Source organism: Protomyctophum parallelum (assembly GCF_964188405.1).
Source record: "Protomyctophum parallelum genome assembly, chromosome: 1".
NCBI lineage: Eukaryota > Metazoa > Chordata > Actinopteri > Myctophiformes > Myctophidae > Protomyctophum > Protomyctophum parallelum.
The window spans coordinates 98,818,786-98,833,050 of NC_139697.1; the positions used below are offsets into that span (position 1 = coordinate 98,818,786).

Sequence of the window (14,265 nt, forward strand, 5' to 3'; positions counted from 1 at the left end):
GCTCACAATGTGAGCATGTAGATCTGCTATTTTCAAAAGATTGTTATACTTTTTATACATTTGAAAACTTGTGAAATGGGGGCATTCTGCATAATTAGCACTTTCTACTTTTGGTACTTTAAGTACATTTTGATACCAATACTTTTGTACTTTTTGACCACTTGTAACACAGTGTTTCTACATTGCAGTATTGATACTTTTACTTAAGAACAAAATGTACTTTTTCCACCACTGTATATATCTGTTATTATTATTATATCTGCTGCTATTTTAACTTCCTCGCGCCATTGTAATTTCGTCTAACTGTGCACCATATGTAGGTATACTACAGTATATATTATTTTACTATACTCATATCTGGAATAACTGACCTGTTTTTCTTGTTCTTTCTTTGACTCTTTGCTTCTTCCCTTTACTGAAAAATGCAAAGAGAGCTTTTACCAAAGAATTATTCAATTTCACCCACATTTTTACACATCTGTAAAGCTGTCATGTGACAATAAAATTGAAGATGAGCAAGTTGTAAGATTTCAGACTCTTGACACATTTCACTACGGTATGATCATGTTGGGATTGTACTTTGTAAATTAATTTCAGTTCATCATGCACTCTCTCCCTGCAGTATAAAGATCCAACCGGTTTCACATGAAACTTCAAGTAGGCTATAGTGTCCAGTTTGGACAATGAGAAACAGTGGTGTGCATTGGGATGCGGATGTGGACAGTGTAAGCTGTGAGCTCTACCACTGCTTGGTGCCTGTTGGATGACGGTAAGTAAAGCCATGGTCCGGAATGTTTGCCCTCTTCAGTCTTCACACACAGGCAGATGCCATGGCAACCCCACACCTGCAAATTGATTACTTTACCACTCCACTTTTCACAGTCAGTTTGCACTCTTCACACACAGGCAGACTGCTCCATGTGGGACACAGACAGACAGACAGTTAAAACGGGTGCTATGACAAGTTGACAACGGGTATTATTAGATTCCCAAGTTGCATTGCTCTCAAGTAGGCCGGTGGCCGACGGGCACGTACAGGTCTAGTTATAGTTAAAAAGCAAATGATGGCTAAATGATGCATTTGTAAATAAATTGTGTTATTTTGTTAATGTGTGTTGTGATAAGTAGATGATACTGCCACAGTGCCATGATACTGTCATTTTACTGACATGATTCTTGACCAGGGGGGCAAGCTCGTAGCGCGCCACCGAGTGGCGTGCTACGAGCTTGTAGGTCTGCTATTTTCTTACAAACTCAGGATTTAGAAGACATTTTTAGAATCTGATCTCAGGTCAAAATGGGTTAAAGAACCACCGTTCTTCTGTGCGTTAGAATCTGGTCTTGGGTCAGAATGGGCTCTAAATGAAAATGTCCCCATGGTGGTCCCGCTATAGGTGGGCAGCACGCTGGGGGCCGGGGTGTACGTGCTGTCGGGGGAGGTGGCCCGGCTGGTGTCGGGGCCCAGCATCATCGTGTCCTTCCTGATAGCCGCCGTGGCCTCCGTGTTCGCCGGCCTGTGCTACGCCGAGTTCGGCGCCCGCGTCCCCAAGACGGGCTCGGCCTACCTCTACAGCTACGTGACCGTGGGCGAGATCTGGGCCTTCATCACCGGCTGGAACCTGCTGCTGTCCTACGTCATAGGTATAGGATTATGTTTTACTGTTGTTATTATTACTATTATGTCACAGGTATAAGATTCATTTTACTGTCCTACGTCATAGGTATAGGATTATGTTTTACTGTTGTTATTATTACTATATGTCACAGGTATAAGATTCATTTTACTGTCCTATATGTCATAGGTATAGGATTATGTTTTACTGTTATTATTACTATATGTCACAGGTATGAGATTCATTTTACTGTCCTATATGTCATAGGTAGGATTTTGTTTTTACTGCGGTTAGGTTTAGGAATAGTTTTACTGAGGTTAAGGTCAGGAATAAGGTTAGGTTTAGGCCTAGTTTTACTGAGGTTAAGGTCAGGAATAAGGTTAGGTTTAGGCCTAGTTTTACTGAGGTTAAGTTCAGGAATAAGGTTAGGTTTAGGCCTAGTTTTACTGAGGTTAAGGTCAGGAATAAGGTTAGGTTTAGGCCTTGTTTCACTGAGGTTAAGGTCAGGAATAAGGTTAGGTTTAGGCCTAGTTTTACTGAGGTTAAGGTCAGGAATAAGGTTAGGTTTAGGCCTTGTTTCACTGAGGTTAAGGTCAGGAATAAGGTTAGGTTTAGGCCTAGTTTTACTGAGGTTAAGGTCAAGGTCAGGAATAAGGTTAGGTTTAGGCCTAGTTTTACTGAGGTTAAGGTCAGGAATAAGGTTAGGTTTAGGCCTTGTTTCACTGAGGTTAAGGTCAGGAATAAGGTTAGGTTTAGGCCTAGTTTTACTGAGGTTAAGGTCAGGAATAAGGTTAGGTTTAGGCCTAGTTTTACTGAGGTTAAGGTCAGGAATAAGGTTAGGTTTAGGCCTAGTTTTACTGAGGTTAAGTTCAGGAATAAGGTTAGGTTTAGGCCTAGTTTTACTGAGGTTAAGGTCAGGAATAAGGTTAGGTTTAGGCATAGTTTTACTGAGGTTAAGGTCAGGAATAAGGTTAGGTTTAGGCCTAGTTTTACTGAGGTTAAGGTCAGGAATAAGGTTAGGTTTAGGCCTTGTTTCACTGAGGTTAAGGTCAGGAATAAGGTTAGGTTTAGGCCTTGTTTTACTGAGGTTAAGGTCAGGAATAAGGTTAGGTTTAGACCTAGTTTTACTGAGGTTAAGTTCAGGAATAAGGTTAGGTTTAGGCCTTGTTTTACTGAGGTTAAGGTCAGGAATAAGGTTAGGTTTAGGCCTAGTTTTACTGAGGTTAAGGTCAGGAATAAGGTTAGGTTTAGGCCTAGTTTTACTGAGGTTAAGGTCAGGAATAAGGTTAGGTTTAGGCCTTGTTTCACTGAGGTTAAGGTCAGGAATAAGGTTAGGTTTAGGCCTAGTTTTACTGAGGTTAAGGTCAGGAATAAGGTTAGGTTTAGGCCTAGTTTTACTGAGGTTAAGGTCAGGAATAAGGTTAGGTTTAGGCCTAGTTTTACTGAGGTTAAGGTCAGGAATAAGGTTAGGTTTAGGCCTTGTTTCACTGAGGTTAAGGTCAGGAATAAGGTTAGGTTTAGGCCTAGTTTTACTGAGGTTAAGGTCAAGGTCAGGAATAAGGTTAGGTTTAGGCCTAGTTTTACTGAGGTTAAGGTCAGGAATAAGGTTAGGTTTAGGCCTTGTTTCACTGAGGTTAAGGTCAGGAATAAGGTTAGGTTTAGGCCTAGTTTTACTGAGGTTAAGGTCAGGAATAAGGTTAGGTTTAGGCCTAGTTTTACTGAGGTTAAGGTCAGGAATAAGGTTAGGTTTAGGCCTAGTTTTACTGAGGTTAAGTTCAGGAATAAGGTTAGGTTTAGGCCTAGTTTTACTGAGGTTAAGGTCAGGAATAAGGTTAGGTTTAGGCATAGTTTTACTGAGGTTAAGGTCAGGAATAAGGTTAGGTTTAGGCCTAGTTTTACTGAGGTTAAGGTCAGGAATAAGGTTAGGTTTAGGCCTTGTTTCACTGAGGTTAAGGTCAGGAATAAGGTTAGGTTTAGGCCTTGTTTTACTGAGGTTAAGGTCAGGAATAAGGTTAGGTTTAGACCTAGTTTTACTGAGGTTAAGTTCAGGAATAAGGTTAGGTTTAGGCCTTGTTTTACTGAGGTTAAGGTCAGGAATAAGGTTAGGTTTAGGCCTAGTTTTACTGAGGTTAAGGTCAGGAATAAGGTTAGGTTTAGGCCTAGTTTTACTGAGGTTAAGGTCAGGAATAAGGTTAGGTTTAGGCCTTGTTTCACTGAGGTTAAGGTCAGGAATAAGGTTAGGTTTAGGCCTAGTTTTACTGAGGTTAAGGTCAGGAATAAGGTTAGGTTTAGGCCTTGTTTTACTGAGGCTGCGTATACGTGCTGGTGACCGTTCAAAGGTCGCGAGTGTGTTTTGGGACGAGTGTGCTTGTATTCATAGCTATAGGGAGTAGAACCTTTTCTGCTGTCCAAGGTAATATGTCTCTCTCTCTCTCTCTCTCTGTCTCTGTCTCTGTCTCTGTCTCTGTCTCTGTGTCTCTCTCTCTCTCTCTCTCTCTCTCTCTCTCTCTCTGTCTCTCTCTCTGTGTGTCTCTGTCTCTCTCTCTGTCTCTCTGTCTCTCTCAGGGACATCCAGTGTAGCCAGGGCGTGGACAGGGACATTTGATGACCTCATAGGCAGCGTGATGGCCACCTCCCTGAGCAGAGATGCTGCCATGGACCTACCAGGACTGGCTCCGTACCCAGACTTCACCGCAGCTGGACTCATAATGCTGCTGGCAGGCAAGTGCCTGCAGCATGTGTATATATATATATATATATTGTTTTTCAATTATACTATATAATTATATTATACGGAATGTGATGATTTTACACACACACACACACACACACACACACACACACACACACACACACACCACGCACGCACACTCCTCTCTCTGTCTCTCTCTCTTGATTAGGCAATTCATCCTCTTCTGCTCTCACCACACGTATGCGTGATTGCGTGTGCGGCTATGCAGTGAGCTAAACATCCTTCCATAAAAAGCAGTCAGAGAGGAGTGGATCTTGACAAGTCTTTTATATAGAAGTTAAACTGTAAAACTGTGACAAAAGGCAGAAAAAAGAGCATGTGTAAATATCCCATAATACTACACAATTCACATAAACATCACAGAAATGAAGATACATCAATAAAATTATATTTGTATATCAATGCAGCACTGTATCACTGCTGCTGTAATATATTTACACTGTAACAGGTAAGTAAAACAGTTGAGTATGAAACAAATCGTATTAAACACAGAACTCCAAATAAACCACTCTTTCAATTAAACATAACATTAACAATGTATTCTGAAAAGTTCTACATGTACTTACAATCTTTGACTCTTTAAGCACAAACAAAAGGCATGACTGTCGAATGTAGCTGGCTTCTCAAACTGAGCTGAATTCACACTGAGTGAGCCTAAACTCCCTGCACAGCAGCACTGCAGCAGATTATGCCTTGATTGCTAACACTCAATAGGCAGCACCTGGAGTAATTAACAGGAAGAACTCTGTGCAGAAAACAAGAAACAAAATACATTGGCCTGCCCATAGAGGGTGCTAAAACACTGAGGCCAAAGCACTGAGGCCAGAACACATCCCCTGCAGCAGTGTCTGATCTCTCTCTCTCTCACTCACTCACTCACTCACTCACTCACTCACACACACACACACACACACACACACACACACACACACACACACACACACACACACACACACACACACACACACACACACACACACACACACACACACACACACACACACACACACACACACACACACACACACACACACGGACGGACGGAGTGCTGTTAAAGGGTTAATGTGAGGCGTACGGTTTGTTGTAAAGCACTTTGAACAGTCAAAGTTCACTCTGACACCATAAGAACACAACCTTTTCATTCTGCTACCTTTATTGTCTGTATAAATATAATAAATATAAAAAGACCGTCCTTTCTCATTCAAACAATTCAATGTGTGGAGTATACTGTGTGTGCGTGTGTGTGTGTGTGTGTGTGTGTGTGTGTGTGTGTGTGTGTGTGTGTGTGTGTGTGTGTGTGTGTGTGTGTGTGTGTGTGTGTGTGTGTGTGTGTGTGTGTGTGTGTGTGTGTGTGTGTGTGTGTGTGTGTGTGTGTGTGTGTGTGTGTGTGTGTGTGTGTGTGCGCGCACAGTACACCTGCATGTGTGGGTGTGTGCACTTCACAACAGGTCTGTACAGGCAGCTCCACCTCTTGCCTGACTCATAGTGAGACAGACGATCAGATTCACATTCAGATCAAACACACAACGACGTCCAGTGAGGAAGGACAGACTGTCTTTCCAAAAGCTACAGGAGTTAATACTGACCCAGACCACTGGAACCTGCTGCTGACTCTGTCTGTCAACTGAATGGACTTTAACAAGAAACGGGACTCAAAGTGAAAGTAAACTTCAGGGAACATTCTGGAAGAGGGAGTGTTACCACGACTGACTGGCAGAGTTCCTTGTTGACTGCGTGAGCGAGTGTTTGTTAAAATGGCTTCCAAGTCGTCTCTCTCGGAAGAGGACTTTTCCTGTCCTGTGTGCTGTGACATCTTTAAAGATCCCGTTGTGCTGTCCTGTAGCCACAGCTTCTGTAAAGCCTGTCTGCAGGACTGGTGGCGAGAGAAGAGAATAAAGGAGTGTCCAGTTTGTAAGGAAATATCTTTGACGGATCGTCCACCTCGTAACCTGGCTCTGAAGAACCTGTGTGAGGCCTTCACACAGGAGAGACAGAGAACGTCAGCAGGCTCTGAGGATCTCTGCAGTCTGCATGCTGAGAAACTCAAACTGTTCTGTCTGGAATGCCAACAGACAGTGTGTCTTGTGTGTCTTCATTCAGAAAAACACGCCAAACACAGTTTCAGGCCAATCGATGAAGCTGCTCTGGATTACAAGGAGGAGGTCCAGAAATCACTGAAGCCTTTACAGGACAAACTGGAGGTCTTTAATAAAACTAAAACAAACTACGATCAAACAGCAGAACACATTACGTTCCAGACTCGGCACACAGAGACGCAGATGAAGGAACAGTTTAAGAAGCTTCATCGGTTTCTACATGATGAAGAGGAGGCCAGGATCACCAAACTGAGGGAGGAAGAGCGGCAGAAGAGTCAGATGATGAAGGAGAAGATGGAGGGTCTGAACAGAGACATATCAACCATTTCACACACGATCAGAGCCATAGAGGAGGAGCTGAGAGCTGAACACATCTCATTCCTGCAGAACTACAAGACCACGATGGAGAGAGTCCAGCTCACACTGCAGGACCCACAGCCGGTCTCAGGAGCACTGATAGACGTGGCCAAACACCTGGGCAACCTGGCCTTCAGAGTCTGGGACAAGATGAAGGACATTGTCTCCTACACTCCTGTCATTCTGGACCCCAACACTGCCCATCCAATATACACCCTGTCTGATGATCTGACCAGCGTGACGTCACTGACATGGGGAGAGAGACAGAAGCTCCCTGACAATCCAGAGAGATTTGACCAGATGGGCTATGTCCTTGGTTCTGAGGGCTTTAACTCAGGGAGTCACAGCTGGGATGTTGAGGTTGGAGACAATACATTCTGGCATGTAGGTGTGTTACCAGAGACCTACCAGAGGAAGGGAGACACACGGGGTCCATCCTGGACAATATACTTACATAAAGGTAAATACAGAGCATTCTCAGGGTCAGTCACTGTTCTCTCATTGAAGCAGAAGCCTCAGAGGATCAGAGTCCAACTGGACTGGAATGAAGGAAAGCTGTCATTCTGTGATCCTGATACTAACACACACATACACACCTTCACACACAGGTTCACTGACACACTCTTTCCATGCATTCACACTGCTCCTGGTGGTACTCTGAAGATCTTACCTAGATCTGTCTAACTCTGGACAATGTATGATGATGATGATGATGATGATGATGATGAAGACAAAGACGATAATTATATGATGATGATAAATTATAGATTGATAGAGCATCTTGATCAATCAATAATGGTAATAATGTTAACATTAACCCATTTTAAGCGGGAACCCCTTTTGGTGTTAGCATTATGTTATGCTTTAGCTATTGAAAAATAGCAGATCTACAAGCTCATAGCGCGCCACCGAGTGGCGCGCTATGAGCTTGTAGGTCTGCTATTCTTTGAAAAATCGAAGAGCGACTGACATAGAAGATTTTCTTTTAGAATCTGATCTCGGGTCAGAATGGAAAACTGTCAGGATGTATAGAAGACATTTTTAGAATCTGATCTCAGGTCAGAATGTGTTAACCGTACAGAGGTGGACTACCGCGGCACAATGATACTAATAATGGATGGAGGAGATGGAAGCAGTAAACCGTGCGTTTACAATTAATTATTATGTTATGCTTTAGCTATTGAAAAATAGCAGATCTACAAGCTCATAGCGCGCCACCAAGTGGCGCGCTACGAGCTTGTAGATCTGCTAATTTTTTTTATCGTAGATGACATTTTTTTTCTGATCTCAGGTCAAAATGGGTTAATAACCTGATGATATTACTGACCATGTTAATGCCAATTGATGTTGTTATAATATTGGGGTTTAGGTGTATAAATTAACCTGTTAAAGGGGAATACCACTCATTTTCAACATTTTACTATGTCATTAATATACCTTAGAGTTGTTGTGTGGAAATAAGTATCCCCCCCCCCCTCCTAGAACTGGAGGTCTGATAAAAATCATTAACATTATGAAGTACATCTTTGTGATGTCACTGAGATGTACCTCATAATGTTAAGGTTTTTTTCCAGACCTCCAGTTCTAGGAAACACATAATGGAATATTTACACACAACAACTCTAAGGTATTATTAATGACATTGAAAAATGTTTAAAATTAGTGGAATTTCTCTTTAAAACCTGAAGCAGATACCAGTGTTTTTCTAAAACTAAGACGAAAAATGTCTGTCGACTACCTTTTTCACTGACGAAAACTAAATGGAAACTAAATGAAAACTAAGCTACATGTATGATGATTTAGAGCCGAAACTGAATCACCAAAGAACCGGGGTTACCTTCCGTAAAAAAAAAAATTGCGGTGATGCATGACATTATCAAAATGTAATCATGTCTTTTACCATTCATGTAGCTCTACAACAAAGTTACGGCCATGACAGCAATGGTACAAAAACTGGTAAAAAAAACAAAAACATGAACGATACATAATATTAATCATATTTGGGTATTCGGTTTTCGGCAAAGAATGTCCCATTCGGTGCATGCCTAATCAGAGTCACGCTGAACTGGAAGAGAGGAAAGCTGTCACTCTGTGATCCTGATACTAACACACACACACACACACACACACACACACACACACACACACACACACACACACACACACACACACACACACACACACACACACACACACACATAGTTAGACATGATGATGATGATGATGAAACTATCAACAGTATAAAATGTAATATTAATCAATTGATGGCTATTATTAGGCCTACTATAAATTTAAACTAGAAATAATGTTGCGGGGTACTTATGTACGATATATGATACTTTTACTGTTCACTGTACTTTTTCGTTATTGTTTTATTTAGTGTGTAGAGAGGCATATGTACCTTCTCTGTTGAAATTACAGATCTGAATGAAAGACATAATTATGTATAAGAATTTGGAAAATCAAATAAACATGATCTACCACACAACGTCGTTCAGTTGCATCAACATTGACTCCCACGTTTAAAACATTAAAAGTTATGACATTTTATATAACGCTGATCACAGGTCAGTATGTTAAACACCCGTTTTATAGAGTCTATTTCTGCCTGAGGTTTATTCCAGTTAAAGCTGCACTACTATACAGTATGTAACTGTCCTTTTCTACCACAGATTTATTATACTATACAGTATGTAACTGTCCTTTTCTACCACAGATTTACTATACTATACAGTATGTAACTGTCCTTTTATACCACAGATTTATTATACTATACAGTATGTAACTGTCCTTTTCTACCACAGATTTTAACCTGTTATTTTATACCATTGAGCTAATAGAGCCGGTCTGCTTGCTCAGAGGATACGTTTAATTTATTCATGACAGGATTGATTCTGACTGGTCAGAATTAATGCCAGATCATGACCTTTGACACGACTTTAAATGTCTCAATAGAAGAACAGGGAGACAAAATACAAGCTACAGTATTTAAGTTATATTGTATTTACATACTCTACCATACATAATTGTATACATTAGTTTGCATTAACCCATTTAGGCCTGACCTCAAAATTAAAAAAATAAATCTTCTAAATCCTCCAATTTTCTGAAATAAATATTTTCATGATTTTTCCAAAAATAGCAGACCTACAAGCTCGTAGCGCGCCACTCGGTGGCGCGATATGAGCTTGTAGATCTGCTATTTTTCAATATCCAGGCCTCTACCATACAGATTGTATAAGTTATATTGTATTAACACACTCTAACATACAGATTGGACAAAATTACAGTTTATTCAGTAAAAATAAGTTACATAGTGCCTCTTTAAGACTGCATGATATATTAACACATTCTCTGAGGTAGCAACCTATATTCTCCATACAACACATGCTTAGTATTAGAGGTGATATTCCTCGCTAACCTTAGGGTGCTGTTATCATACGTGGATGTATAAAGTTTCTGAAGTTGTTGTTGTCCAACAATCTTTGGACAAAATGTTCAGTTGTTGCAGCAGTTGTGACTTTAGGGCTGCAGACAAACATCCATACCAGGTGGTACTACAGTACTGAAGAACACTCATATACTACTGTAGTATACTGTAGCTGTCCCAGCAATGGGTATTTTGGGATATTCTATTTTATTGCTCACCTTTCTGAAAATGTATATGTGAACATTATATGTGTGTTTATTTGGGTACATATGGTAAATGCATGGTGAGATAGCGCCATCTACTGTGCTCTGTATTTGTGGGCTGTCTGGTTCATGGGCAGGTTGAATTAGGCTCACCTGCTCTAATCACCTCATTTCAATCACCTGTTGGGTCTTGGGCATGTTAAGAGCAGAACAAACAGAGCAGAGGTAAAGAGAGGAGCTCTCTCATGTCAGAGAGTCTCCACAAAAGATAAGAAAGATAAGAAGAAAGAAAATAATATAAAAAAGAACAAGAACTTAACTGAACTCCTAAAAGTCTGTGCAGAAGGCGCATACGGTATGTTCCCAGTTGTTTTGTTTGTCTCTGTTATAAAGTTATATTGCCATTGTATCGTGTATTTGTTTGTGTTTATTGTTTGTGTACATTTCATTGTGTTTATATAATACGGACATCAGGATTGACTGACAAGGACATTCATATTTCATGTTTCATTGTATTTAAAAGAATATTGTTATGTTTTTGTTGCAGTTTTTCACGGTTGTCTCTTGGGATAAATAAAAAGCCCTCAGTGATATCAGTTGGGAGTCGGGACGTTGTCTTATTTCTGCCACGGATGAAGATGGTTTAGGAGCAGTTACATATACTACTGTTCATGGTATTAAATATGTTGATCTATTGAACCGAAGGTAAATTGATTGTGAGTCACCTCACCTCTCCCCTCTGCACTCTGCAGGGGCAGTCCTGTTGATTGGGAAGGTGCCATTAAGTTCTGCAGAGAGAGGAGGAGGAGGAGGAGGAGGAGGAGGGGTGTTTGATTCCAGGGCAATCTTATTTAAAAAGAGACAATAGTTTTCAGTAACCTTCAGTAATGGCGTGTTAACTCATCGGCCTTATGTTTGCTTATTGTGAGTTATCTGCTGTGATGTGATTTGGTACGTCTCTCACTCCCTATAAAAGGGACCCTGCAGGCTGCAGGTTATCAGAGTCAGTTAGACCGTGGTTGACACTAACAGGTAACAGCCTGCCTGAGAGCTGCCATAGGGCCCTTTGGGAAGTAATGCTGCGTTCACATGGGATCAGGAAAACCAGAAGTCATTTTAGTGGTCGGGAGCAGGACGGTAAACGGTCCAGCTGATTCCATGTGAACGCAGCATAAGGGTTTGGTCTGTTACAGCTTCTCGTCTGTGTAGCTGTTGTTCCATAGTGTTGTCTTGCCTGACACCATGTGAACGCAGCATAAGGGTATGGTATGTTACAGCTTCTCGTCTGTGTAGCTGTTGTTCCATATAGTGTTGTCCTCAAAGTGTGTTTCTGTTTGTACAACTGTTATTTTGGCCAATCTTGTTTTCTTTTCGTCTTTGTCGAGGCTGCACGGTTGTATAGTGTGAACTGGACTGCTGGTGTTTGGTTGTATAGTGTGAACTGGACTGCTGGTGTTTGGTTGTATAGTGTGAACTGGACTGCTGGTGTTTGGTTGTATAGTGTGAACTGGACTGCTGGTGTTTGGTTGTATAGTGTGAACTGGACTGCTGGTGTTTGGAAAGGTGAATTAAACTCCCAAAAGGGCATTCTTGGACTCTTTGACTGTCTGTTTGGACCCTTGACCGTTCGGCCAACTATCACAGAGAGATTAGACGTTTTCCCGGAGAGCCAAACAAGTGGAAATAGCAGATCTACAAGCACACAGAATGAGTCGCTCCGCACAGTGTTGTGAGCTTCTAGAGCGGTTATTTTCACAGCATCCATTTAATCCCAATTTTGTCCTACAATGTTAGAAAGGTCCTTACATTGCCCTGCACAATGTAGAGTTTGTTGAGCCCATTATCATTAGGTTTAAAAGCATTTGAAAATACAAATTACAGATCAAGTTGAGCACTTTGTTAGTTTGTTGACTGCCCCTAAATTGCTCTGTTGCTGAATACCTATTATCCAATATAAAATGATCCTTACCGGCAAACCCTATTATTGACTGGCAGGACATTAAACATGTTCAGTGACTGTACCTGTCTGTAGAGTTCTAAGCTGCATGTGTACTGTATGTTTTGACAGGATACAGGATGTATGGAGGATGGAGATGACTGGAGATGCCGCTGGAAGACTCGTCCGAGGATCACTCTAGAGAGAGAGGGACTCTGTCTCTTTAACTGTTCCACAGTTTGACCCCATGGACATCACCTGTCCTACACAGCTGATGACGTCCCCATGGACATCACCTGTCCTACACAGCTGATGACGTCCCCATGGACATCACCTGTCCTACACAGCTGATGACGTCCCCATGGACATCACCTGTCCTACACAGCTGATGACGTCCCCATGGACATCACCTGTCCTACACAGCTGATGACGTCCCCATGGACATCACCTGTCCTACACAGCTGATGACGTCCCCATGGACATCACCTGTCTTACACAGCTGATGACGTCCCCATGGACATCACCTGTCCTACACAGCTGATGACGTCGAGTAGAAGACGGCTCAAGGTAGGAACGTTTTTCATATATATTTTTTGAGTGGTGCTAGCCACTCCTATGAACAGCTATATGTGTCCATCCGTATGTCTGTCCCTGTGTTTCCTTTCTTTGCTGCTGCTGCTTGTTGTAAGCCGTGCCGTAGGCCTATACTAATGTGATTCAACGTGTTTCTGTTATTTTGGGACCCAATAACCGGGTGGCTGATGTTCAGTGACTGTTTCTGGTCCTTGAATTGAAGGCTGAAGTGAATGTACTGTGTGTATGACTGTATGTTGAGTTGTATCTGTTGAAGGCAGTGAGTTGTGTAACAAGGAAGGAACATGCATGTTCACTTGGAATTGAAGATGATGAAGTGGATCTACAGTGTGTCTGTTGTGGCTGCTGTTGTTGAAGCTTAGGAGTGATTGGTTCATGACTGGCATGGTGGTGAAACCTATCACACACATTATATCACATATAAAGTCCTGGACTTTGATGTGTCTCATTATCTAGATATGGCTCTGTGTTATTACTTATTAAACGTATCTAAACCAAAAAGTGTTCACAAATGTGACTGGTGGAATTAAACAAGTTATTATTATTATTTTTATTCATGGAAACTTTGTTTTGTTTGTTAAAAATAGTTACAATCATTAAAATAATATATTTGGAAATGCAGGACAAGAAAATAATAATAGAATCATAAGAATTGGTGCCAAAAATAACCCACGGCTTGGTAAACTTTACAGGACTAAGGTCTGACTAACAGAGCTGATGAGTTTATCATTCATGCCCTGATGGAGACTCTAAGGAGTCGAAACATGTTGGCTTTTTAAACTTTAGTACCCTGATTTTACATCTGTCCTCTCTCCTTTTTGAGCGGTGCCAAACCGCCCCAATGAGTGACCGAGTGTGTATGACTGTATGTATGTATCTATGTCTGTCTGTAAGAGGCCTCAACAGCTGTGTATTTCTGACTGTATGTATGTAAGTATGTCTGTAATCCACCTAACTCCAGAACCATTCGCCCCACTGACACTGACATTTTGACACACACGTTCCACACAGAGTGCAGTGTTCCACACCTCCACACAGAGTGCAGTGTTCCTCACCACCACACAGAGTGCAGTGTTCCTCACCTCCACACAGAGTGCAGTGTTCCACACCTCCACACAGAGTGCAGTGTTCCACACCTCCACACAGAGTGCAGTGTTCCACACCTCCACACAGAGTGCAGTGTTCCACACCCCCACACAGAGTGCAGTGTTCCACACCTCCACACAGAGTGCAGTGTTCCACACCACCACACAGAGTGCAGTGTTCCACACCTCCACACAGAGT

At 41.7% G+C, this 14,265-nt stretch overlaps 1 protein-coding gene and 1 pseudogene across 2 annotated transcripts in view; both read left to right on the plus strand.

Annotated features, from left to right (window-relative positions):
* Positions 1–14,265, plus strand: part of LOC310855850 (cationic amino acid transporter 2-like) — a 234,442-nt pseudogene that overhangs the window by 195,695 nt on the left and 24,482 nt on the right. Inside the window, exons 2-3 of the transcript in view lie at positions 1,395–1,641; positions 4,179–4,334. The product of the transcript in view is annotated as a cationic amino acid transporter 2-like (transcript). The remainder of the gene's footprint in view (positions 1–1,394; positions 1,642–4,178; positions 4,335–14,265) is intronic.
* Positions 5,915–7,502, plus strand: LOC310870980 (nuclear factor 7, ovary-like; the record flags this gene model as incomplete). The annotated part of the gene is made up of 1 exon (XM_083782394.1): positions 5,915–7,502. Exon 1 carries the CDS (start codon positions 6,120–6,122, stop codon positions 7,500–7,502), a length of 1,383 nt encoding a protein of 460 aa, XP_083638520.1. The 5' UTR covers positions 5,915–6,119.